The sequence below is a fragment of the Chiroxiphia lanceolata genome, chromosome Z (assembly GCF_009829145.1).
Source record: "Chiroxiphia lanceolata isolate bChiLan1 chromosome Z, bChiLan1.pri, whole genome shotgun sequence".
Lineage (NCBI taxonomy): Eukaryota > Metazoa > Chordata > Aves > Passeriformes > Pipridae > Chiroxiphia > Chiroxiphia lanceolata.
In genome coordinates this window covers 9739814-9764836 of record NC_045671.1, presented here as the reverse complement: position 1 = coordinate 9764836, position 25023 = coordinate 9739814, and the positions used below count along the sequence as shown (strand labels likewise).

At 57.3% G+C, this 25023-nt stretch overlaps 1 protein-coding gene across 1 annotated transcript in view; it reads right to left on the bottom strand.

Moving 5' to 3' along the window:
• Positions 1 to 1538: 1538 nt before the first annotated feature.
• Positions 1539 to 25023, bottom strand: part of TLN1 (talin 1) — a 29229-nt gene continuing 5744 nt past the window's right edge. The window contains 55 exon segments of the mRNA XM_032674959.1: positions 1539 to 2747; positions 3345 to 3470; positions 4142 to 4324; positions 4564 to 4626; positions 4767 to 4892; positions 5187 to 5311; positions 5453 to 5558; positions 8534 to 8641; positions 8740 to 8925; positions 8997 to 9113; positions 9422 to 9547; positions 9759 to 9942; positions 10177 to 10343; positions 11218 to 11364; positions 11655 to 11774; positions 11878 to 11979; positions 12111 to 12235; positions 12238 to 12259; positions 12420 to 12590; positions 12696 to 12797; positions 12916 to 13048; positions 13339 to 13520; positions 13764 to 13904; positions 13993 to 14154; positions 14489 to 14632; positions 14813 to 14935; positions 15111 to 15200; positions 15344 to 15437; positions 15535 to 15674; positions 15995 to 16192; positions 16336 to 16455; positions 16550 to 16596; positions 16599 to 16757; positions 16830 to 16932; positions 17020 to 17148; positions 17307 to 17441; positions 17598 to 17711; positions 17897 to 17974; positions 17976 to 18011; positions 18331 to 18356; positions 18359 to 18458; positions 18783 to 18949; positions 19049 to 19326; positions 19328 to 19341; positions 19625 to 19792; positions 21501 to 21551; positions 21749 to 21847; positions 21965 to 22173; positions 22661 to 22769; positions 23480 to 23526; positions 23529 to 23592; positions 24061 to 24187; positions 24189 to 24227; positions 24412 to 24488; positions 24708 to 24808. Of these exon segments, the coding sequence (XP_032530850.1) occupies positions 2616 to 2747; positions 3345 to 3470; positions 4142 to 4324; positions 4564 to 4626; positions 4767 to 4892; positions 5187 to 5311; positions 5453 to 5558; positions 8534 to 8641; positions 8740 to 8925; positions 8997 to 9113; positions 9422 to 9547; positions 9759 to 9942; positions 10177 to 10343; positions 11218 to 11364; positions 11655 to 11774; positions 11878 to 11979; positions 12111 to 12235; positions 12238 to 12259; positions 12420 to 12590; positions 12696 to 12797; positions 12916 to 13048; positions 13339 to 13520; positions 13764 to 13904; positions 13993 to 14154; positions 14489 to 14632; positions 14813 to 14935; positions 15111 to 15200; positions 15344 to 15437; positions 15535 to 15674; positions 15995 to 16192; positions 16336 to 16455; positions 16550 to 16596; positions 16599 to 16757; positions 16830 to 16932; positions 17020 to 17148; positions 17307 to 17441; positions 17598 to 17711; positions 17897 to 17974; positions 17976 to 18011; positions 18331 to 18356; positions 18359 to 18458; positions 18783 to 18949; positions 19049 to 19326; positions 19328 to 19341; positions 19625 to 19792; positions 21501 to 21551; positions 21749 to 21847; positions 21965 to 22173; positions 22661 to 22769; positions 23480 to 23526; positions 23529 to 23592; positions 24061 to 24187; positions 24189 to 24227; positions 24412 to 24488; positions 24708 to 24808 (6542 nt within the window). The 3' untranslated portion in view covers positions 1539 to 2615.

Genomic DNA, 25023 nt, shown 5'->3' with positions numbered 1-25023 from the left:
TCCCTCCCATTGCTGCCCCATGCCCAGGCTTGTCCTGGGCTAAGGTCTCCAAGGATGGTGATACCCTCCATGTTTCACTCTAGAGTCTGACCTTACTCCCAAGGAAAGACTTGTCCTGAAAACTAATGGGACCTTCCCAGGTGCAATCTATGCTGCAGCCTCTCACCCCATTCCTGGGCTCCCTGGTAAGCTGGGACATGGCTTCCCCATTCACCTTCAACTTAGCTGGATTTGGGTTCCTGCAGAGGCTCTGGCACCTCATGACTGTCATCCCAGCTCCAAACTTCTGCATGTCCTTGCCTTAACCTGCCTACCAAAATAACCTCTTGATTGATGTGTGAGATTTAGAGGATGGGGGGGTTAATCACACCCCATGTCCCTCCCCTGGTGTTTGTGCCACCACCCCTTGCTTGCACCCAAACTGGAGGAAAAGGCAGGGGATGTCCTTGCAGCCCTGTGCTGGTGCTGCTGGAGCTTCCTTGACCCCAGGATGTGAGGATGAGGCTGGGGCTGCTGCCATGCTGTGCCCCGTGTCCTTGCTGGCTGCTCAGAAGGGCCCCATGCCCAGCTAGTACCTGGGTGAGAGCCTGGTGCCGGGTCAGGCCATCACAGATTGTCAGGGGACAGCTGGGAGGACTGAGATGCCTGTGAGAGCCACAAATCCACCTTGGAGCCTGGCCAGGGGTGAGTGTCTCGGCGGGGAACAGCCCCTCCACACCCCCAGGGACGTGCCCACAAGGAGACAGGGGTCACTGGCTGAGATACTGCAGGATGCTGCCCTTGCCACTGATGATGCCTGTGGCTCACACTGCCAGGAACAGGTCCCAGAGGCAGGGGACATGTGCCACCCTGCCCACATCCCCCCTACACCCCACAGCATCCCTGCCTGCCCCGCCACCACACAGGCCCCTCGAATCTCCGCTGAGTGATGGGGTGGGAACAGGTGGGGACACGCTGGGGCAGCTGCTGCCCGCACAGGTTGGCCCTGGGGGGCTATTTCGGGGCGTGAGCTCAGCGCCGGCAGCCGGGAGGGCTCCAGCCACATTCCCAGATCCACACCATGCCAAAGACCGCTGCCTTGCCAGTGGAGGCCCAAAGACTTCTGCCTTGCCAGTGGAGGCCCAAAGACTGGGCGACTAGTGACTAGGGGCTGGGGGTCCCCCACCTGCACCCCTGTAGCACCCTACCCAGGGGTATACTCGGCTGGCAGCAGGAATGGGACCAGAAGCCCAGCTTCACTCACACATACTTCCCCCACCCCCCTGCCTTCCCTGAAGCCCAAATCCCCCAGAAACAAAATCCCCAGGGCCCCCTCCTGTGGTGGTGGCCCCCCGGCAGCACCTGCGAGGCCGGCACATGGCTGGCAGCGGGGGTCCAGCCTGCCGGGTGCCTGGGGCTGGACGTGCCTCAAATATTTTCCATGCTGTATAAGCACCCGTGGTACACTCCCCCCTGCCTTTGCTATGAGGGCAAGCGCCCGTGGCCCCCCTGCTCTTCCCGTCTCCTGGGGGGTCTTGTTCATACCCAGCTGGCAATAATGCAGGAAAACCAGATTTTATTGATGAATGCATCTTTCCGAGGAGACATTGGCATCCCCCACCCCACCCCGGAGGCTCGGGGGGAGCTGGTTTCCTTCAGTGTTTAATATGGGATGCTTAAAGTATCAAAATAGTGAGAGAAGCCTCAGCAAGTGCAAAGGGGAAGGGACAGGGGTCCCGGAGCCAAGGAGGGGTGGGATACTGGGCTACAGGACCCCGGCAAGAGCTGGTGTTAGTGGGCAGGGCACAAGCTGGCAGGGAAATATATGAACTTTGAAAGCTGCAGGCTCAATACTAGAGAAATGGAAAAGTTACAAAAATACTGTAGATCTTGGAAAACAATGCAGGCACTTGGGAAGAAGGAAGGCAGAGCTGGCTGGGGCCGCGGGCAGGGAGAAGCTCCGCGGGAAGGCAGAGAACAGCTCTGGGGGTGAACTCATCGCATCACCCCCCATCCTGAGCAGAGGCACTGTGGCTTCCAGCCCTGCTGCTTCCCAGAGGGGCCCAGGCTGAAGAGGATGCTCGTGGGGGAGCCTCCGTGCCTCCCAGGGAAACTGAAGAGGAAGGTTCAGCCAACAATAAGGCATTGGAGGTGAAAGGCAGCTCCGCACGAGAGCTCAGCGAGGGACCATGCTGCTCCCTGCACGCCATCGCACAGGAGAGGGCCAGCCCCCTGCCGCTCCCCATCCCGCGCGGAGGAGAGAAAAGAAAGGGGCACGAGTGGGAAAGAGGAAGGCACAAGTAAATATCCCCTTGCAGTGGAGAGCTCTGTGGGCCCAAACCCCGGGGCTGGCAGGTGAGCCCTGAGCCAGTGCAGCCCCGGCTCCCACCCCAACCGAGTCCCTCCGAGCGCTCTGATTGTGCCTTGGGTGTGCATAGGAAGGTGGGCTGGGCAGCGAAGCGGAGTTGCTGGTGCGGCGCCAGCTTGGAGGGGCAGCTGGGTTAGTCCCGTCACTGTGGGTGTGGGCAGAGCTCTGGTCTAGCCCAGGCAGCCCTCCGCTTGAGGCGGGTCATCTTAAATAGGAGCGGGCAGGCGGGCGGGCAGCAGTCTGTGCAGTGGGCGGGAGGGCGTGCGGCTCAGTTCTGCTCCTCGTCCCGCAGCTCCGAGGGCAGGAACTTGTACTGCTGCTGCCGGATCATCGCCAGCTTCTTCCGCGCTTCCTCCAGCTCCCGCTCCTTGCGCAGCATCTCCTCCTGGGCAGCGATGATCTGATGGGAGAGAACCCTGGGGTCACAGCTGCCCTCCCACAGGGATGGTTGGAGCTTCTGCTCCAGCCATGCCAACCCCTGAGCCAGGTTCTCTGGCTGCTACTTCCCTCCCGTCACAGCCACAGCCTTCTTGGGCATGAGGGCTGTTGTCCCTGGGGTGGGAGCATGGTACTCCAGAGACAAACAGAAAAGCACGGCTTCCAGGGCTCAGCCCCATGTGCCCTGTAGAGGATCTCAGCTGCACAGAGGCAGCACCGGGACCTGTGGCACCCAATACCAGGCAGGTCTCATCCCTTACTCAATGCTTTGTCTTTCACATGTGTGTCACAGACACTGGGATAGTGTCAGTGCTGCACAAGGAGAACCCAGGGCATTACACTCCAAGGAGTGTGCACCATCCCCCACTGCTACTCGTGACAGGACAAGGTGAAGCCATATTGTTTGACTGGTGCTGGGCGGGATGGGTACATCCACAGCATCTTTGTGAGGCTCTCTGGAGAAGTGACCCATGGTAGGACACACGCTGAGACAGGCACACACAGCTTGTGGTGGCACCCAGAGCTGCTCCTGCCCCACTGGAGCAGCCTTGTTCCTCACCTGTGCAATTCCCCCGACCATCTTCTCCTTCACCACCACCGTTTCATCGTGGTCCTGGAAGGCAGCTGCCTTCTGAGCTGCCTTCACCAGATTGTCCGATGCTCTCTTGACAGCATTGCCGGCGGCCTGCAGCAGGGAAGTGGGGAGTGTCAGTATAAATCATAGCCCCAAGGTATGATTGCCGCCCGGGGGTGTGAAGGAACCCCTGCCCCATGCTGGGCCAGCAGGCAGGACAGGCAGCCAAGAGTGCTGGGAGCTGCAGGCAGGGATTCCTTTACATGGCTCGCTGCCTTGCCACCCGCTCATGACCATTTCAGGCTCTGCTGCTCCCAGCCAGGCTCTGGCTCTTGTCCGAGCAGTGGGGCAGTGACTGGTAGGCAGCCCTGCTGACTCTTCCCAGCCCTTGGCCCCAGAAGTGCTGAGACCCCATGTTAACCCCAAAATGGATGGGCATTAACCCTCTTTTGTGCCATGGCCTCTGACAATTAAGGGTGCTACAAAACATGCCCCCCAAACATTAACCTCTTGAATGCCAGTGATGCAGTGCACCCATTTCAGGCACTCCTTTGCCAGTTCATCATCCCTGAATGCTGCCAGGCCAAGCAGCCCAGCATCACTCACACACCTAGTATGCAGCCAGCAGTCAAGTCCAAGGAACCTGGAGCCTATGAACTCCCTGCTGATGGCACACAGGCAGGGAGCATGAGCCGTGGAGAGCACCCATAGTCCACTCCCATCCATCCCTCAAGCAACTGGGAGGAGGCAGGTGGAGCTGGAGGGGCAGCCCTGGGACTCACCTGGAGCCGCTTCATGGCCTCTGAGTCATGGTCAGCCTTCACCTTGCAGGCCACCAGGAGCTGGGCTGTGGAGGCAGCCACCTGCTTGGCGGACGAGATGAGCTTCTCCTCGCTGGCATGGCCCTGCACCGCTGCGTTGGCAGCCTCACACAGGTTGTTGGTGGCAGCAGCCACCATGCGTGCCTGTGGGGAGAGAGGCTGTCAGGGGGGGTACAGGAGCCCTAATCGGCCCCAAGGAGGTTGTGCAGCATGGGATGGCAAGAACCAGCATCCACGCCATGTCTCAGCACGGGGGAGAGGGAACAAGAAGCATGGCTGCTTCTTCTGCAGAGGAAAAGCACAAGGGCAGAGCATCCTCGTCTTTGCAGCAGGAGCCAAGAGGAAGGTCCCCCTCTACTCCTGAGTGTGACCTTGATACTCACAGCTGAAATGAGACCCTGGGACCACTGTCCATCATCCACTGCGTTGGCTGGGATGGCGCCCACCTGTAAGGAAGGAGAGGATTGAGGCTTAGCACCCTGTGCACCTCTTGTCATGGGGCATGAGGGTTACAGGCAGCCCCTGGAGAAGAGAAAACCCACCACAGCCCTACATTTTCTTTTTTCTTCCCCTCTTATGGCCTTACTTTTCCTTGGGCCACTAATTCCCGCTGGGCTGCTGAGGCTGCCTTCACCAGGGCGCTTGTGGCTGCAGCAATGGATTTGGCAGCTTCCAGGATCTGCTCCTCGAAGTTCAGGCTCTCGTCTGCTTGCTGTAGGCAAAAGCAGAGTGTGAGTCCTAGGCAGGGGTGCTGGGACAGACGGAGCAGAGCAGGATGATGGCTGCAGGGGGCTGAGTGGGCACATACAAAGCTGGATTAAGGCCTGTGGGGTGCAGCAGGGCGTGGGCTGCCTGAGGAAGGTCCAGCTGGGGATGTGGGAGGCAGTGGGAGTACTGAGAGAGGGACCAGCCGTTAGATGGGACTTCAAACCTGGCTAAAGCACAGGCAGGAGAGCCCCAGCCCACCCCAAGCTGAGCAGGGTCAGACAAGGCTCAGCACTGTTACCTTGGGCTTGGCTCTTGGCTTCAGCTGCTCCAGCTTCTTGGCTGCAGCCTCAATGGCAGCTGCTGCCCCCAGCAACTCGTTCTCAGCAATGACAGTGGGGTCTTCTGGGTCAACCCACTCCGTCCCTAGGAACACCGGGAAGCGAGGCAGGTTACACCTGTGTGCAGCCTCATTTCTGACTCGCCCTACCTCCTCCATCAGCTGCTGAGCCCTCCACCCTAATCCCAGCCCTCGGTCCTGCCCCTTTGAGCAGGATCTTTCCTTACCTTTCATGGCCTCGGCTGCCTGGATGAGCTCCGTGACAGAGCTAGCCACGCGCTTGGAGTAGCCTGCCAGCTGCTGCTTCAGCTCGTGAGTCGGCTTCTGCAGGATCTGCAGGGAAGGACCAGATGTAAGCACCTGGAAAACGAGGACTTCATAGGGCTGTTTGGGGTGCGCTCCCCAGAGAAGGAAGGTGGGATACCCCCTCCCCCTCCCACATCTGTACACATCAGGCACTGTCTGAGATGCTTTGTCGAGTGACCCTGGCTATTGTCTTCCTGCCCCACGATGGGATGAGCTTCCCCATGGCCTTCCCACATCCACAGCTTTTGGGACATCTCGCAGACACAAGACCCTCAGCACAAACCTTCCTGCATTCAGCAGTTACCCACTCCAATATTTCCCTCCTGCAAATCATTTCAATCTCCAGAAGCATTTCCCCCCACCTCACCATTTTGGAGATTTGTCTGCAAACACAAGCTGGGCAAAGGGGGATACCCTGGAGCCACATCCCAGCCCGGGAAGACTGGCCCCACTGGGACAAGGTGGCAGGCAGTGCCTTCAGGGTCCTTCACCCAGCTCAGGGGGATGCATGCACACACCACAGCACATGTGTGCACACACATGGGGCCTGTACGAACAAGCAGAGCTCACTGCTGGCCCAACTCGCACCCCACAGGCAGCAGCTGCCCACCAGCTAGAGCAGGTGTGAGTACACACACACAAACACATGGACACGGGGTCCCTGTGGACACACGCCAAGTGCCACCCCAGCACTGGGCTGGGCACACAGACAAGCCGTGAGCAAGGCTCATGCTGAGGTTAGAGACCAGCAGGCACCCCAACGTTGCCTTACTCACCGGCTGACAGGGAGGGAGGGAGAAGAGAGAAAAGAAAGCAGTGAACAGCCCAGCCAAGACACGCGGGTGCTTGGGGCTGGGGCATGGGGAGGGCAGGGGAAGGTGGGTGTTTTTCAGTGAGGGATGAAGGGCAGCCAAAAGGAGAGATGCCAACGAAGGATCAGAGATTCTGGGTGGGGAGCTGTGCTGCCATCGTCAGCTCATACTTCAGCCTTACAGGGCTGGGCAAGACCAGGCACCTGGATGAGGCTCCCACGGCCAGAGGAGCCAACTACACTCAGAGCTCTCCTCCTCACCCCCTTTACACCTCATTTCTCCCCACTCTGAGTTGCTTCACTGCAGTGTTCAGCCACTGGATCTCTCTGCTTTCGGAGGGAGAGACCTATTGTTACCAAATACCAAGTCCCCATGGAGGTTCAAATTCCTTCCCCTCCCCAGTGAAACATGCAGGCTTTCCCACTTCTCTGCTGGGAGACACGTTTCCCAGCCTCAGCCAAATAACCCTCATTCTTGAACCTTAACCATGCTTGTTCATGCTCCGTGGAAGACACTGGTTCCCTTGGGGACACAGTGTACAGCAATGAACTTGCTGCTGCTGGGGAATGAGGCAGCACCCCATCTGCCATTTCCCCTCCCACTCCCCTAGATCCTTCCTGCTTGTGGCTTTCCAGGAACCTGCTGCCCTCTGATAAACAGGGCCCATGGGCTCCATTCCTGCCTTCACAGATCAGAGTGCTCTGGAGGCTGGGGGAGTCATGGCTTTATCCTGGACTTGCATGGGGCCCTTCCAGCAGTCTTCACAGCTGCATGTGGCTCGGAGTACCTGAGGTGATGACACATGGTGAGGGCCACTTTGCCCTCATAAGCACATCCAGCCTAAATACCAGATTACTAAGTCTGCTGTCTGCTCTGACAACATGTTTAAAACTGCTAAATGGTCTCTGTCTGGAGCTGAAGGCACCCTGGAGGCTATGAGCTGACTAAGACGCACCTCCAGTGACCATTTGAAGGGATGTACCAATGTATGATACTCAAAACATTGCATGGTAGCAGGACGGTAACACCCAAAATACAGGGAAATGGCGTGCTCCTGCAAGTAGACTGACCTTAGGCACTGCCACACTAAGTCATTAGCCTAATCATCTGTTAACAACAGGTCAGCCAGAGAATTTCTGCTCAGCACTCCAGCCTTGGCTGCCATGATTCACATGTGCCTGAAGCATCTTCCAGACAGATATTTGATCTAGATGCAGGGGACGGAAAACTCACTGCTCCCCTTGGAACTGTACCCCAGTGGTTACCTCCCTTGAATAAAACCACCCTTTGACTTCTCCTCTGCTTCAGCTTCCATTTCTAGCCATTGATTCCTGCCCACCTCCTCCTTCTGCTGCCAGTGCTGGTTATCCTCTGCCTAAAGGGGCTTTCCCTGCAGGAAACCAGAGTCTGGGCTCCACCACCTTGCATCTGGTGATCCTGGACTCTCACTAACCAGCTTAGTGAAACCTTGACATAGAGCTGACTCGCCCTCTATCTTTGTCCTGACCCTGGACAAAGGGAGGGATCTGACAGCTCCATGGGCTGGGTATGCGCATCCCCACAGTGCCCAACTCCACTTCTGTGATCTTGCCAAGAATGCAAACTGCTGGAAGGATCTCACTGGATCTTTTCTACCTTTCTTTTCTGCTAGTCTTAATTTGCTTCTTGTAAACTAATGTTGCAGCTGAAGTCCTTGGGAGGACTCAGTCAGAGGAAGACTGGATCAACAGTGCAGCGGGTGCTTGCAGTCGTAATAGCTGCCACTGCAGGCACTGCCTGTGTCCCACACGTGCCTGCCCATCTCCCACACGTGCCCGTCTCCCACACTGCTGTGAACTTAATAAGCTTTATTTTCTCACTGCCTGAAATCTTTTACTCCCACCACTTTTACTGGAAGCTGCACTTTTACAGGATTTTGCTACCGTGTTGTTGAATTTCCAGCCTCCATCTGTTTATGGCCAGTTAATCTCCATCTGTTGTTACACAAATACCTTTCTTCAGAGCCTGTTGAGCTCTCTGACATCTGCTTCCATGGCAGGGGCTCAGCCACATGCTGTGCCAGCACAGGCAGTGAAGGGGGCTGTGCAAAGATGTCAGGGAGGGGAGGTGAAGAGCCCAGAGAACCTAGGGGATCTGGGGAATACCTGGTCAGCCTCTGCCCACCCTGGGAACCGGGATGGGGACACTCACCACCAGCACGTGCTCCAGCAGCTCCAGGTAACCGTCGGCACACTCCTTGCCAAAGCGCAGCGCCCGCTGCCGTACGTCCCCACTCACCTCCGGGTGGTAGGCTGCTTCCTGAAACCCAGAGACAGGGACACATCCAGCACCATCCCTGCTGGCACCCACAGCCACCCACAAACTCGCGCTAGACCCACAATTCCTGCCTGCCCCACCTTGCAGGCGCGCAGCATGTCTGCGATGGCGCGACGGCTCAGGTTGGCCGTGGCGATGACATCCTCCTGCCGACAGGAGTTGCCAGCGGCCACCGCTTTGGCCGTGGCCATCGTGATGCCTTTTGTCATGCGGATGAAGTCCTCTGGCGTGGAGACCTTGGCAGGAGGCACTGGGGAGGAGAACACCTGCGAGGGGAGAGGTGGCAGTGAGGCACAGGGCAGCGGCAGAGTGGGGTGGCAGCCACAGTGTTACTCACGGCCAGCTCCTGGCGTATGTGCTCTATTGTGGCCTCCAGCGCCCGCGTCCCCTTCGTGGCCTCATCCTCAACAGCCTTCACTGTTTTCAGCAAGGAAGTGACGTTTGTCACCATAACCTGTGGAAGAAAAAAAGAGAACCGGGTGAATCCTCACACGAGCTCTGGCCTGCTGCCAGCACCTGTCCCTTTCTCGTGGTTTGGCCCAAAATGGCTCTGTTCCCATACTCCACTCACATTGTCTCATCTTGTTTTCCCACCAATGTCTGCTCTGCATGCTGTATCCCACCTTTTATATGCCCCTTCCTCCTCTTTTGTCCTGACCACCTCCAAGTTGTGCTTCTGCCCCCAGACAGGCAGAAAACTCTTCTGCTTTTTCTCCAGCCCCCCTGCCTCTTCCCCTCCCTCCCATCACGCCCAGCACAGACCTTGGCAGAGTTCTTCAGCTGGTAGACAGCAGGGTCATCCCCAGCTTTGCCAGCAGCTGCCTTGGTGGCACCAATCAGGTCTCCAAGTGCCTTGGCCACATCCTTCACAGCATTGATCAAGACCACCTGGGGAGAGCAAGACCAGGGGAATGGCTTAGCTACGGTCACACTCAGGTGGCACACAGGGCACAGAGGGAGTCCAGCTCAGCCAGCACCAGTCAAAGTCCAGCCCATCCTCTCCACAACACACGGGATCCAGCCCAGAGCACCACATGACACCTGCAACCCTCAACACCTCCAAGCAAGCTAGAACTCAGCCCACACACCCCATCCTTACCTGAGTTTCTGGGTCTTCAGATCCCAGGCTGGCAGCACCCAGCTTCACCACCTCTGCCAGGCGGGTGATAGTGGTCACAGAGGACTGGGCAGCCTGGGCTAGCTTCTCCTGGCTGGCCGTGGCATTCTGCACCAACACCTTGGTGTCCTCCACAAGCGCCTTGGCTGTCTTCAAGATGCCCTCCCTGGGGTGAAGAAGGGAGTCAGGGAGAACAACTGCACACATGGTCCTTGGAGTACAGAGAGACTGTGGATCCTGCTTTTTGTATGTACAAACTGGAGGGGAAACAGAGCCAGCATGACCTGAGCTTGGAGCTCTCCTTGGGGCTGGTCCACAACTCAGAAATACAGGAGATCACAGGACAGAGCCTGACAGGGGGTCTCTGGCTGAGCAGAGGCTGAACAAGGCGCTCACGTACCTGTGGTCAGCGAAGGTCTCCGAGTTCTCCCGGTTGAGGGTTCCTGCTGTAGCAAACATGATGGTGGTGTCAAGGTCAGCAATGATGCCAGAGACAGCACTGGCTGCTGTGATGCAGGCTTGTGTCCCACGGTTCCCAGCCTGAAGAGCTGCCAGCACATGAGAAACCTGTGGGGTACGAGTAGAGTGACTGGGGGGTCAGAGCAGGTTCAGGGAACCCTCACCACATACACCTTCAACACCTCCCAGGACGGAGTCACTCTATACCAAGGAGAGGAACTGGGAATGTTTCGTCTGGGCACTCCTTCTTAGCTTCCAGTTATTTATTTTTACTTTGCAACTATTGTGTTTGCTGGTCCAGGAGACACTGGACTCTGGTAGCTTTCAAATGAGTAAAATTTGCATAACAGGCATCAGAACAGCTTGTTTCTTCTTTAGCTGTTAAACTAATTTTCTGTACTTGGGCAAGCACTCACAAGAGAACAAGCTTCCTAATGGAAAGCAATCGTGGAAAGGAAGGACCTGCAGGATGCCTTGAGCATGCAGGCATGTGCCAGGCATGACAGACAAGTGTTTGTTTTGCTTTTGTGATTTTGCTTACAAGCACTGCTACTCTATCAACTAGAGCTTTTAAGCTACATTTTCATCTGTTATTCAGAAGAGTGCTCTTTAGATTGACTGCTGGACACAATGCACAAGCTGCAAGCTTGGCTGGAGACACAACAAACGCTTTGTCCAACACTGATTTGGAGAGCCCTGGGCTGTCACCAGTGTGTAGATCAGACTCTCCTGGCAGGCTGCCATCAGCACGTCAGAAGCACCTGGACACCTCACCCATCACAAGCACCAGCTGCTGTTATGGTGCCTGCAGAGGGGGATCCATCCTTCACCCCATCAGCTGGGCAGGGAGAGTACGGCTGAGAGCCAGCAGAACCCAACAGGACCATGGGAGAACCTAGCGTGGTGGCTCCAAGGCCACAGGGCTCAATCTAGCATCCCTCCCAACTCACCACGCTGTCACCCCTCCCTCTGGACCACCTACCTTCTCGGAAACCTTCCGTGCACTCTCTATCAGCTCCTTCTTGGTGTAGGCGTCGCTGGGGCTGCACTGCAGGGCTCCAGCCTTGGTGACCAGGGCGGCACAGCCGTGGCCCAGCTCCTGCACCCGGCGCTTGATGTGGGAGCCAATCTGGGAGGAACGTGTGCATGATAGAGTCAGCAGGGAACTTATCCCTGCATCTGTGATACCCGCTGGGAACCACCAGCCACCCAGCTCCTCTTTCCCAATCCTCCCACTCAGGAGTCGGAAAACGGAAACACGGCTTTGCTCCATGTTTCCACACTATGTTTCAGGGGAGGTGTGAATGCTGCCACCCCCAGTGCCGATGGGAGGTTCAAGTGCCCTGTCCTCTGTTCTCACGCCCCAGCAGCTCCTGCTCTGCCTCACATCACATTCCAGCACCCCCCCCATGCTCGCACCTCCTCATTCTCGGCAGTGAGAGCAGCCGGCTTGGCCTCTTGTGCCAGCTGCCCATAGTCATTGGTGAGTTGATTGGCCAGTGTGCCCAGCTCATCTGGGTTGGTGGTGGATTTGGTGACCTGTTGATGGAAGCAGAGCATGAGATGGACAAGGCAAGGAGACTGGCTGCCTGTCTGGGTGGCAGGCAGTGCATTCTGCAGTGACAGGCTTGTTTGCACCCACCATCTCCTGCACAGTCACAGCGATGGCCTTGGCTGTCTTCACCATTGTGGTCTGGTAGTCCACAAAGGTGCCCTCTGGCTCGCCCATGGGCCCCTCGTCCAGCTGCAAGAGACCATCAGGAGACTCTGACTCCAGCTCTGGCTCGCAAGGTCTTTGCCTTGTAAGGTTTGACCCTTACTCTTCCTCTCTCCCCCACCCCAGCCTTGGCCAGGTCCTCTCTATGCTCCCCTCACCTGGTTGATGGCTTGGGTAATGGAGTCCACCATGCCCCCCACAACACCTGCAGCACTGGCTGCCTCATTCAGCGTGGTGGTCAGGTCCTCCACTGCTTCCTTCATCATCTGCACAGCCTCTTCAGAGCCTCCTGGGTGTGAGCAGCTTGCTGCAAGGATGAGCCAGAGTGAGGTAAGGTAAGGCTCCCCTCCCAACAGGGATGCTGCACACTCACCCTGGGGTTTTCATGTCTGGTACATGCATGTGCATCATGCACCCCAAAAGGATCCCGCACCACTGACACATGTCCCTCACAGGCCCATGCTCACCTTGGGGTTCCCACCAGCCTCCTTGGCTGTGTACAGCATCTGCAGGGCGGATTCAGCCAGTGTTTTGGTCTGGTCCAGGAGGTTCATCTGCTGCTGGTGGTTGGGTGTTTTGGAGGCAGCGCCAATGGCTGCCATAATGAGAGGCTCAAAATATTGAGCCATCTGAGACACCTATAGAGAAGAGCAGCTTTAGCAACAGCAGTTTCAAGCCCCAGTTGCCTCGTACGTCCCCTCCCCGCGCACCAAGTGCCTCGTCAGCCTCCACACCCCGGTTACCTTGTGCCCCAGCTGCGATGCCTCGGCTCGTGCTGCACTGGCCACAGGCTCGATCAGGTTGCTGATCTCCTGGACAGCTGTGATCATCTGGTTGTGCAAAGCCTGTGCAAAGAGAGGGGTGTCATGTGAGGCTGCAGCAGGGCTGCGGTCTGCATGCTGCTGAGAGGTGGGGAAAGGACGCCCACCGCATTAGGTTTGCTACAGCATGTCCCTGACCCACCTCCTGGGAGATGTCTTCTCGGGGGGCCAGCTGCTGGCTGATGGCAGCCAGGGAGGCCTGGTCCACCTCCCGCATGCATCTGTTCAGGACCTCAATGGCCTCGTCACACTCACGCTGTCCTGGAGCTTTGTCCCTGTGTGACAGATGGATCAGGCAAGTGCTGGCAGGTCCTATGCCATCCCTTCACCCCAAGCCTCAGCTGGTGCTGCTGAGGGGCAGGACCCCTCTCCTGGGCTTTGAGGCAACCCACTGTGATAAAAGCCTGGGAACAGCAGCATGTGTTCCCATCAACCTGTGTGAGAATTGGAGGAGCAGCTCCCAGGCAGGACAAAATCCCATCCCTTGGCCTCCCCCCACCAGCAGTGGCCAAGGAGACGATAAGCCAAAACATCCTCAGGAATGCTCACTCAGGACTCTGCTCACCTCATGTTGGTGATCAGCTTCTTGATGGAGTCTGAGACGGTGCGTGAGTGTCCAGCCAGCACTGACCACTGCGGTGGGTCCTTGGGATTGACAGCCAGAGAACGGGCAGTCTGGATGAGGCCGGCAGAGCTCTCTAGCATGGTCTTGGCTGAAGACACGATGGGCTCCATGGCTCTGCGCCCCTGCACAGGGAGACAACGGGATGGTGAGGTAAGGGACCGTGCATGGGAAGTCTCCCGTAACTCTTACCCTGGACCAGCTCCTTGAAGGCCAAGGCTTGCTAAAAACCTTCCCATTGCACCCCCTCAGTGCACCAGCCCCACACTGAGACTCCATCCCAAGCTCGGGGAAGGCAAAACTCCTCTCCACCCTACAGCAGCCCATCACAGGCAGGCCATATCCTCCCTTTCCCTGCAGTATCCCACCTCTGGGCTGATCTGGGCAGGAACGGTGGCGAACTCCGGGTTGGAGGCGAAGGCTGTCAGGTTATCCACAGCCTCTATGAGAGGGGCGGTGGCAGCACGGCACCGCTCCCGATTCTCCTCATTGAACTCGCCATCCAGGGCCTGGTGTGGAGAGACCAGAGCAGTTATCCAACCCCCACTGCGCCCTAACTCCCATCCCCACCACAGTGCCTCAGAAGGGAAACCGCACCTTGATGGTTTTCACCAGGTTAGCTGTGCTGTTGGCCACCTCCTTGGCCGACTGGACGAACTGGCGCTTGGCCACAGGGTTGGCGGTGCGGGAGGAGGCCAGGCGGCACGTGTTGCACAGGGCTGAGGTGTGTTTTGCTACAATGGTGGCTGCTGACAGCACCTGCAGGGGAAAGCAGAGTAAGGCAGGATCCACCATGACCCCCTACCCCCACAATTCTTTGTTCCTGCCCACCCTATATGGGGCACTAGTGACGACAGGAGTCTCTCCTGAGACTCAAGAAGGATCATCAAGGTCCTGCACACCCACAGAGCCCTGCATCTGGGCTGTCACCATTGCACTGAAGTTGCCAGCTAGTTCCTAGTGCAGTTGATGGGGCCTGATGAGACACCAGCCACCATCTTGGCTAACTCTTGGGATGCAGCTCTTCCAACTAGACATACAATTTCTTTTCGTGCAAGAAAATGCCTGTAATCATGCCCCACCCCACACTCACCTGGGACTGGGTGCAGGCAGGGTCCACCAGGTTCTGGCAGGCCATCTGGATGGCTTGGTTAGCTCTGGCAAACTGAGTGGGGTCTACCAACCCCTGCTGTCCAGCCTGGCTGTTGGGGTCCGACACTCCCACAAGGTAGGCAGCCTAAGAGCATGACAGAGGCGGTGAGAGAGAGCCTGCACAGAGCAGGGGAGCTCAGAGCAGGCATAGGCTGCAGAGGAGCCTGGCAGCACTGTCCCATGGGGACAGGCTTGGAAGGGCAGGGGTGGGGTGCATATGGCAACTGTGCACCTGGGGTAATGCTCAGGACTGAGTGTGTCTTACCTGGGCAGCTGCCTCTGTCAGCCCACAAAGAGCTTTGGAGGCGGCACTGATGGAATCCCCAAACTCAGGCAGTTTGCTGTTCTTGGCATTCTGGGAGATGCCAGCCATGGACTCACCCAGCACCTGCAGGACACACCACACACTGGTTATGGACACCATCCACTGCTACCACAGTGCTCCCAGGATCAGAGCTCACTGTGCTTTGTCAGTGGAGGAGGAACCACCTTCCCTTTGCACCCACATCCTTCCCAAATCCTCTTGTCTTTCCTCAAACTTCCATTCCTACATCAGGGCTCACCTTGGAGTTCTCCATGACGCTGTCAAGGCAGTTGAAGTAGGACATGTCATTGACAGTCTGGGTGGGGTTCTCCAACAGCTCCTTCACCGTCTGCAGGGATAAGGGTGTCACATCCAGAGGAAGGTTCTGCATCCTTCACTTGCACTCCTCTTTGCTCCCTCCTGCCCCTGCAGTGCTCCTCCCTCCCCACCATCTCAGCCTCTCCACTGTCTCATCAAGATGTGGCTTCTCACCTCCAGCTCCCGCAGGGCATTGTCACACTCCTTCTGGCCCGGGGCCTGCTGGGTGCACATGGTGATCAGCTGGTTAATGCTGTCGGTCACAGCCCTGTCAGGGACATGAGAAAAAGACCCATGGATCAATGCCTGCTCACCACCTAGGCTCACTGCTACGACCAGCAGCTCTCAGGAGCAGTTCCTCCTACCGTGCTGCTGCTGCCAGCTGATTCTTGAGGTTGGGGGCTGCAGGGTCAGCAGAGAGAGCCTTTGCAGCCAGCAGCAGCTTGCTGGAGGACATAGAGATGCTCTTCAAGTTCGACACCACCTGTGCCTGGTCTTCCTTATTCTGCAAGGAGCCAAGAAGTGTTATCTGCACCAGGTTTCCAAAGTCCATACCCACCCTGGATCTTCTCTGGTGATTTTCAAGCTGAGCCAGTTCCTTTCACCCAACTTCTTCACTGACAGCAATTCTCACTGAACCAACTCAAGCCACCTTTTCCCTGCTGCTGTGGTTTTGCACAGCTCCAGACCCCATCCCACCAACTGCATTGGCCACAGCCACACTAACCACCACTACCTGGCCACTCTGCCTGTGGTCAGCCACCTCCTCAGGCATCCCAAACCTCTCACTATACCCAGGACAGTGCAACAGGCATTTACTCTCACCGGGGACTGGCCGGCCATCTCCACTCCTGCCTGCAGGAACTCATTGAAGTCCTGCCCAAATTTGCCAGAGGACTTGGCCAGGTCTTGAGGGGTGCCACGTGATGCCTGCACCAGCTCATTGGCAGACTGGTTGAGCCCCGCAGCTGCCTGGTTCAGCTGGCTCTGTGCCTCCTGGAAGCTCTTGGTGCTGGGAGGAAACTGGAAGGAGGTAAAGGGTTAGGAGGGGCAGCAAGGTGAATGGAGGTGGAGGCTGAAAATATGGCACATGCTTGGGGATATGCTTAGAGGAATCTGATGCAGCTGGACTGCCTTGCATCACAAGACTTCCCCCTTTGGCTCACCGAATCCGCGAGCAGCCTCTTGCTGGCCTCTCCCACCATGCGGATGGCAGCATCCACGTCTCGCTGCCCTGGCAGGCAGTTAACGCAGCGGTTCAGGGCCTGTGACACTGCCTTGGCCACCTGCAGAGAAGCAAAGAGCGGTCACCATCTCCCAGCCAGCCTCACATCCTTTCCACAGCCTGATAGGGCACACTGGGGTACCCACTTTCCCCACCTGGGCCAGGCGCTGCTGGCTCTCTGGGTCACCAGGCTTGGCCACTGCTTTCTCGCCTCCTCGATGAGGTTGTTGGCTTTATCCATGACGTCGCTGGCACACTCCAGCATGGCATTCTGTGCCTGCGGGTCGGAGGTGTTGGCTGCCACACCACGAGCAGCCTGGCTGAGCGAGCGCAGGGCTTGGGCCACTTCCCGGGCAGCGATTCCTGTGGGGATGGAGAGGTCAGTGCCCGTCAGCTCAGTGCCCCCTCTCCCAGCCCTGCTGCTGAGGCCAGTACCTGTGTAGTTCTCATTGCCCTGGGCCACCTCTCCCAGGAGGTGAGCGATGGCGGAGCTGACGGCTTTGGTGCTGTTCCCCAGGTCCTGGGCACACTTCTCCATCTGTAGGAGGATGAGTTGGGACATGTTGGTGAGCTGCCCCAGAGTCCACCCTGCATCACCCTGAGCCACCCTTTCCTGTGCCCTCACCGTCTCTCCTGGCAGAGGCTTGAGCTTGCCATCGCGGGCAGCTGCCTTGGCTTCCTGCAAGTCCCTCTCCAGGCTCTGCACCAGACCCAGTGCAGAGTCTATCTCCAGGGGTCCACACGCCTCCTGAGCCTGTGATGGGGCAGAAGGGAAGGTGAGAAGGTGACCACTGAGCCCACCTGGCTGCGGCAGATATCACGACCTGCCACCGGGCCTATCCCCACTGTCCTCTCCTGCTCTGCACAGCCAGCTGCACTCTCCTGCTGTGGATGGGAGACCCAGCTTCTCACCTTCTGGGCTGCAGTGCGGAGCTCAGCCAGAGCCGCAGCCAAGTTCTTGGCACACTGGCTGAGCTGCATCGCAGAGGCTTGGTCCGTGATGGTGGGGACAGTGGCCTTGGCTGCAGCTACCATCTTCCCACCAGGCTGTCAGGCCAAACAAAAAGCAGTGAAAAGGGGATGAACATGCAGCATGTCAGTTGAACATACACAGAAGGTCTTCCACTATCTTAGGAGGGCCAGGCATGGTAGGAAAGCTGTAATGCCAGAGCTGGTATGGGAAGCTCTGGGCAGTGTGGGTACCTGCAGGAAGTTCTGGCTGGCAGCAATGAGAGCCAGCTGGGCGCTGGGGCTGTCTGGCTGGGACTGGCTTCCTCGCACACCCTGCACCAGCATTGGGATCTGCTCTGCCACTACCTCCAGAGAAAACAGTCACCGGAGAACCATGGTCAGAAGAAGAGTGGATCCAACCAGGACTGGCAATCAAAGGATCAGCGCCTGGGGGCCTGAGTGAGGACCCCAAGGTTCTGTCTGCCCACTGTGGTTGATGGAGATGGGATGGGAGGAGCACAGGAGATGCCAGGCCCAGGCCCAGCCCTTACCTTGCAGCTCTGCACCAGCTGCTGCTGGGCAGCGGGGTTCTTGTTGGAGGAGGATGCGTGCTGCGCGGCAGCGATGGTTCTGCGTGGCGGAGGCGGCGGCCTGCTTGGCTGCATGCTGGCACCAGGGAGGCATGAGTTAACAGTGTCAGCAGGCAGTCTGTCTCCAGCCACCCCCCACACACCAGGGCCCATCTGCCCTAAACAAACTTCTCCTGTGCCTGTATCTGTGACACTGGAGCATCCCCAGCACCCTTGATGCCCAGTGCCCCGGTGCACACAGGGAAGGGAAGGGAGGTCTCTGCATGATGCAGCACAGACACTGTGCCTGAAAAGGACTTTATTCTGCTGGAGAATGCAGGGATGTGGGGGCTCCTGTCAGGCCTTGCTCACTGACTGTGCCTGTTTGCCTCCGCAGACCTTGCCCAGCATCTCACCTCCAGCTTGTGTACGAGCTTCTTCTGATGGCATTCTGGGCTGCGGCGTTGTTTGCCATGCGCAGCCCCTCTGCTGCCTCGCGCAGCCGCTGCTGCTGCTCCTCACTGTCCGGGTGGGCTGCAGCTCCCTGGAGAGAGCGGAAAAACCATCACACCTCGCAGGAACCACAGAGTCCCTTGTCCTCGCTGAAGCAGCACGTGCTCTGGCCTGATGCCACAAGTCCCCCACAAGGTAGCCTGGCTACTTATGGTGCTGGGGAGATGTACAAAGCCTCTCCAGTAGAGCCCAGCAGCAGGCGAGGGAACAGCTCCGGGATGAGCCTACCCCACTGCACTTACTCTGGGAACTGCTGCCCCACCCAGGGGCTGCTTGTCCCCTCCCAGCACGGAGCCAACAGTGTGGGATAGGGCTGGGGGCCAAAGCCAGCATCCACCCTCCCCCATGCACTCACCTTCGCAGCCTCCACCATCTTGGCAGTGGCATCAGCCAGGATCTTGGCTGCACTCAGAAGCTTGCGTGAATTCTCCAGGTCAGTCTCTCCCTCAGCGTCGGCTTTGATGGCATTGACAAGGTCTGAGGTGGCCTGGGCTAGAATACGAGCCTGACGCACCATCTCCCCTGGAACAGAATGGAAGTGTGGCCCATTAGCAAGCCCAAGGGCTCCCACTACTTCACTATCCACCATGCTCTAATGTGGGTTCCATCAGCTGCTCTCACCTGCATCGCCCATGGAGCTGAATATGTTCTCGGTGACGTTGAGGATGGTGTCAGTGGCCTGGTCGTAGCGTCCGATGGGCTGCCCGCCCAAGGCGTGCTGCTTGATGTGCTGCAGCAGGTCATTGAGGGCCTGGGTGACAGCCGTGGCTGCCACCCCCACCTGCTTCAGGAGCTGGTCATCACTGGTGGCTGCCTTGGAGGCCTCCACGCAGCCCTCAGCTGACTTGGCCACCAACTTGCCAGCCTCAATTAGTTGCTCCTGGCAGACTGGGAATGATTGTGGGAGCCACAACCTGGAAGGGAGGAGAAAGGTTGGGCAGTGAGTGTGGTAGACTCCTTGTAGGGGCTGTGCAGGGACAGCTATCCCAAACTTCTGCTCCTCCAAAGAGGATACTCCTTGCTTGGGCACAGTGGCAGGGACCCAGTCAGAGGCAGCCCACACTCCCTGTGCCACACTCCCAAAGTCCTGCCTTAGGACATGTGGTTCTGCCACACCTAGGACCCCACCATGAAGCTGCCTCCCCGCAAGGTGAAGCTTGTAGCCACGCTGAGGCAAGGGTTAACCTTGCTGCTTACCTTGGTGCAGGCCACGAGCTGGGAGGTGGAGAGGGCGCACTGGGTGGCCGCAGCGATCACTTGTGTCTGCAGCGCTGCGTCTTCTGTTTTCTGAGCCACGTTCTTGGCTTTGAGCACCAGCGTAGCAGCAGCACTGGCCACTGCCTTTGCCAGCTGCATAAGCATGTCCTGGGAGGGGACAGAAAGGGTCAGCGAGGCAGCCATGGCAGTGGGAATGGCCGCAGCCGTCTGCAGGGCTCTCGTGAAATATTCAGAGGGGAAATGTGAGCTCTCAGGGGCCTTTCATCCACTCTGTCCCAGCACCAGCAGCACCGAATACCTGGCAACACCTTGACCTCATCTCTTCTGTGTCCTACAGCTGGCAGTGAGGGTGTATAGCCTGGCTCTGAGAGCCAGCCTGCACTGCCACAAACACCACCCACAGCAGCTCGGGCAATGCTCAACATCATCCCAACACCCACTCCCCAGGCAGCCATCCATCCTTGATTGTACTGCTGGCACTGCCTGGATTTGCATGGGATTTGCAAACATTTGAACACAGCAAAAAAATGACAAACCCTTACAGTCAAATGGCAGGTGCAAGCCATTCATGGCACAGACACACTGGGGGCAGCTGCCAGTCTACAGGCTCATCCCACTGGCTCATCCCACCAGCAAGAGGTGAGCAGGAGATGCTCTGATCACCTGTACTGCAGGCATGCCAGGTATTTTCTATTCTAGCTTGTTGGCTCATCTCTGCTGTTATTCCTGGGGCTAAAGGAGAGGTATATGACAACACAACCAGCCTCCTCTCACCAGGGTGGCAGGAAAGCCATGAGCCCACTCTGCTAGCACACAAGAAGCAGTGACCAATACAGTAAACTGCTTTCCTGCAGAGCATCAGACATGACAGGATGCTGCAGCCCTCAGGATTAGCCCCTGCAGCACATTGCCAGTGAAAACTGGCAGCATTAGTGCTAAACATCAAATGCTTGGAGCAAAGACCTTGGTAGGGCTGGGCAGGGTTCTCTACCTGCTGACAACCTCCTGCTGCGCGAGCGCTCACAGCGAGTGGCCCCACACTCCCTGACAGGGAAACCTCCAGCCACCAAACCAGAATTGTTACAGCATACCCTCGCCTCCCGCAAGCCAAGACTACTTCCACTACAATCCGCCACCTTTTGCGACAGGAGGAAAGATCGGAGAGTGCATGCACCCATTTTCAGAGTCCCCAGACCACTGCATTCGAGCCCAAGGAGAGAAGTAGATACACTCGGGTCTGACAGCTGTGAGGCAGAACTTACTGCTGTACAACTGCAAATTGTCTTCCAGGTCCTAAATCTGCCCCTTGGGGATGCTTTGTCCTGGCACTGCTGCCTGGTCAAGCATGGCTTCCTGCCCTGGTGCTAGCTTTTCTGCTCCCTTTGGATATTTGTCAAGGCCTTTCTGCTCATGTCGACGCTGTGTGGCTGCCATGAACAGAAACCCCTTCTTTCCGGAGTCTGTTTTGAACTATACTATGGCTGGATCCTGCCAGCACAGTGTGCTAACCTCCCTTGTGCTGGAAGGAGCAGTCGTGGGAAAGCCAGCCAGCTGGAAGTCAGCTCATCTAAAACCTCCCCATAAGGCTCCAGCCATCCTGGGCCTCCGATGGGAGTAGCAGGCAGGCAGCTCCCACAGGCAGGGAACAGCAGGCAGAAGCTGCAAGGGAGGACTCCCAGAGCAGCACTTGCCCGAGCAGCGACCCGAATGTATGGACTTCTGAGAGCCAATCACCAGGAAAGCAGAATTTTTCAAGAGCCCTTCTCCAAAGAGTTCAGATGACAGTTCCCAGAGGAGCACCCCTCATGTCGGAGATGGCAGGGACCACCAAGCCATGCCTACAGCCCTGTTTTACCGTCTTTGGTTCAGAGGCAGGCAGGATCCAAGTACACCGGCTTTCTGGGATCTACACGGGATTCCACAAGATAAGAGGTGTTATATCACAGTGGCACTAGGGACAGAGAAGGGCAGTAGCCTGTCCCCTCCCGACAAAGTCACCGCTGGTACCAGACAGACTTCGACCCAGAGCCTCCTGCCAGGTCCTGTGCAAAGGCTGATGGATTTAGGGAGTGGGTGTCTCTGGTTGCTGCTGGGTGCACTCACCTGGAACCGGGGGTCGGTGTCGCTCTCCCCAATCTGCTGCAGCAGCTCCCCGCTGGTCTGGCCCACGAGGCCGGCAGCCTGCAGGAGATTCTGGCGAGGCTGCAAGGAACAAAGCATAATTAACACCGGGCCCGTGAGCAAACCCTAAAACCCCATTCAATAGTTCCTCTCAGCTTCCCCCTTCCCCTTGGACCCACAGCCACTCCTGCCCCCCACCTCAGCACTGGCAGGCTGTGCTGTTTTCAGCAGGTCTGAGACGGCACTGGCCAGGTTTTTGGCTGCCTGCAGAAGCTGCCGCCCATTCCCTCCCTCGTCTTCCATCAGTGCAGCCAGCAGCTTCACACCCTTGGACATCTCCGTCAGGTTGGAAGAGATGGTGGTGACGGCGCAGCCCACGGCGGTATAGTCCGTGTCTGCTGGATCCCCTGCCCAGGAAGGAGAGAAGATAAGATGGGATGCACTTCAAGTGATGGTCCAAGAGCATCCACACACCTGTCACTGATGTGCCAGGAGCAGGGGGAGACACCCTCTGGCTCCTGAGCCTGAAAGGTTGTCGTATCAGCTGAGATTTGGCAGGAGAGCCTGGAGAAAGGGAGCTGCACTGTGCCATGGCTGTGCCTCAAGCTATGGCACAGACCGGACAACATGCTTCTGGTCCAGATCATGGCTGGTCAGCTAACAGCTGGGAGGAAGGATTGGGCAGAGCACAGGCAGGGGTCTAAAAGCCAGGTGAGCTGTGGAGGATGGCCAGCTCTACAGGGATATCAGCAGCCTTTGGGGCTGATTTATTTCTAGCTGGGGCAGGCTGGCACCTCCAGTTTATGACATAGGGCAGGAGCCCTGTCCTTCAACCAGACAACAGAGAGCCTTCTCCAGAACTGGGGCATCCCTCTTCTCCAACCCTCCACATACCTGCAGTGAGGTTGACCACTGAGGCTGTGCCAGCAGTGATAGCATCCACTTGGGAGTGGATCTCATGCTTAGACTCATCCATTTTGTTTTTACGCCAAGCCTTGGATGCCTGAAATGGGGAGAACAAGATCAGGAGATGGTGGCAGAGGTGGTGGGTAGCAGCACACATGCTCACACAGAGGAACACAGGGAAGAGGATACAAGGAAAAGACAAGGAAGACCTGTGACCACCCAAAAAACTCTCCAGTCCATTCTGAACAAGCAACACAGTCAAATGACCCCTCCATATCTGCCCGCAGGGTGGGATACTGTGGGAACAAGCTCAGTCACTCTGCACCTGCATTTAGTTAATTGGAATCAAAAGGGAGGATTGACCTTGGCTAAGTGCTTTGAGAGAGAGAAAGTTATGTCTCAAAGTGGAAAACCACTTTAACCAGCCTGCATAAGCGTGTGATTTTCTCTCATGGCTGAACACAGTTACCACTTGATGCAAATGTGAATGTGTGGCATCAAGGCACTGGTTTGGGACGATCCCGGGAATTCCAGTTAACTAAAGGAAAAACTTCAGGTGCTGTTTATGAGAGATATGAATAAAAGGGGAACGCCGAAAAGTGTCAGGGGACAAGACCTGAAATCGGACTCTGTGTGTGCAGCCTCATTTTCTCCTTCAGCACCCATACCTGGTGACTCCATTTTTCAGGCAGCAGATCTTTCCAGGAGCTGCTGGCACTTCTCCTGGGAATGTGACCAGCCTCACCCAGCCCACCTAACAACCTCCAGCAAGGTCCACCCCAGCACACCATGTCCACTGGCACTCACAGCATCCTGCCCGAGGGGTGGCAAGGTCTCGAAGTCGTCCAGCGTGGCTGGGCTGCATGCACAGCCTGCATGCTTGAGTTGATGGTGCCAGTCAGAGCTTGCTGGGCTGAGGTCTGCAAACACAAGAGACAGACCGAGGTATGCTGAAGGCTGGAAATCTAGGCTTAAATAATTGCTCCCCTGCAACGTGCTGTTGATGACAGTGCTCTAGGCAGGTCTCCACAAAGTGGGGTACACTTAACAAGAAGGGGGACTCGCTCTGCAACTCCCATTGGGAAATGCACATCCCATCATAGGTATAAGCAAGTCTCACAGTTAAACTGGGCTCTGCTGCAAACCAAAGCACTAGTGGGGTTGTCCAGGCACAACCTGAAGGAGAGGCTGCAGCTGCCTGCCAAGGGAAAATGCTGGGGTGTGGTCAAGTGTGCAAGCAGAGGGGGTGCAGGATTATGCCAGCTCAGCAGGCCCATGATACCAGCGGCACAGAGCCCCTGCCCTTCCCAGGAAGGCAATGAGGGTATACTAAGACCAACAGGCACCTCTCAGAGTTGTGTCCTGTGGTGAGCACTGGGAGAGCTTACCAGGGGAGGCGGCATGTCTCGGTGCATCTGGCCACTGGTGATTTGCAGTTGAGGCTGCGGCATCGTGCCCACTGGAAGGTTTCTGGCCCGCAGCCCCGTCCGCATGATGGTGGCAGGGCCACAGAGCCAGCTCCGCCTTGCCTACACGGTTAAACTGCTGCTGCAGACTGTTGACTGAAAGGGGAAGAAATACCAGGTGAAGCAATATCCAGGGCACAGAACCAGGCTCTCCGGGAGAGTTGGCACCAAAGGACTGGCAGCTCTTTCTCCAGATATCCTGTCCTGCAAGTTTGGCTGGAGCCCTCTCCATTCAACTTTGCTTAGTAACTGTCTTGCTCTTGGAAGACTTACTTCTTTGGAGACACAGAATCTTCCAGCATGGTGGACTCCTCATCCCCCTCCAGTCCAAAGTGGTCTTTGCTCTTTTTCTGAGGAGGGAAAGAGAAGTGTCAGACAGACATACTTCTGAACCTTCCCCTCCTCCTGCAGCCCAGACACTGTATCAGAGCTGCAGGGCTCCCCTGCCTTGTCTCCAGCTCTTCCAGCAGTACCGTGTGCCAATGGCTGTCTGGAAGCAGTTGGAAGGGGCACCTGCACCCTCTCCAGGGAGGATATGGTTATCAGTGCTCTCCTCAGCACAGCCTCACCTTTTTCAGGATGATATCTATGTAGCCAGCAATCAGCTGGGCGATCTGTTCCCCCTCCGTCTGCACCGAGTAGTAACCATCCTGGTATCTCCAAAATCCTACAACAGCAGGGCACAGGGTAGCACCGGAGCAGGGCACTGGCGGCCACCCTGAGCCCCTCTGGTATGCGCTAAGCACCGAGCGCCAGCCTCCGAAACAAGAGCTGGGAGAGGCCCCAGAGGATGGCAGGGCTGTGCCACCGTGGGGCAATACCCAAGAGGGAGGCTAAGTGAGAACAGCCCTTCACGGGGGCACCAACAGGGAGGGAGTGTGGAGG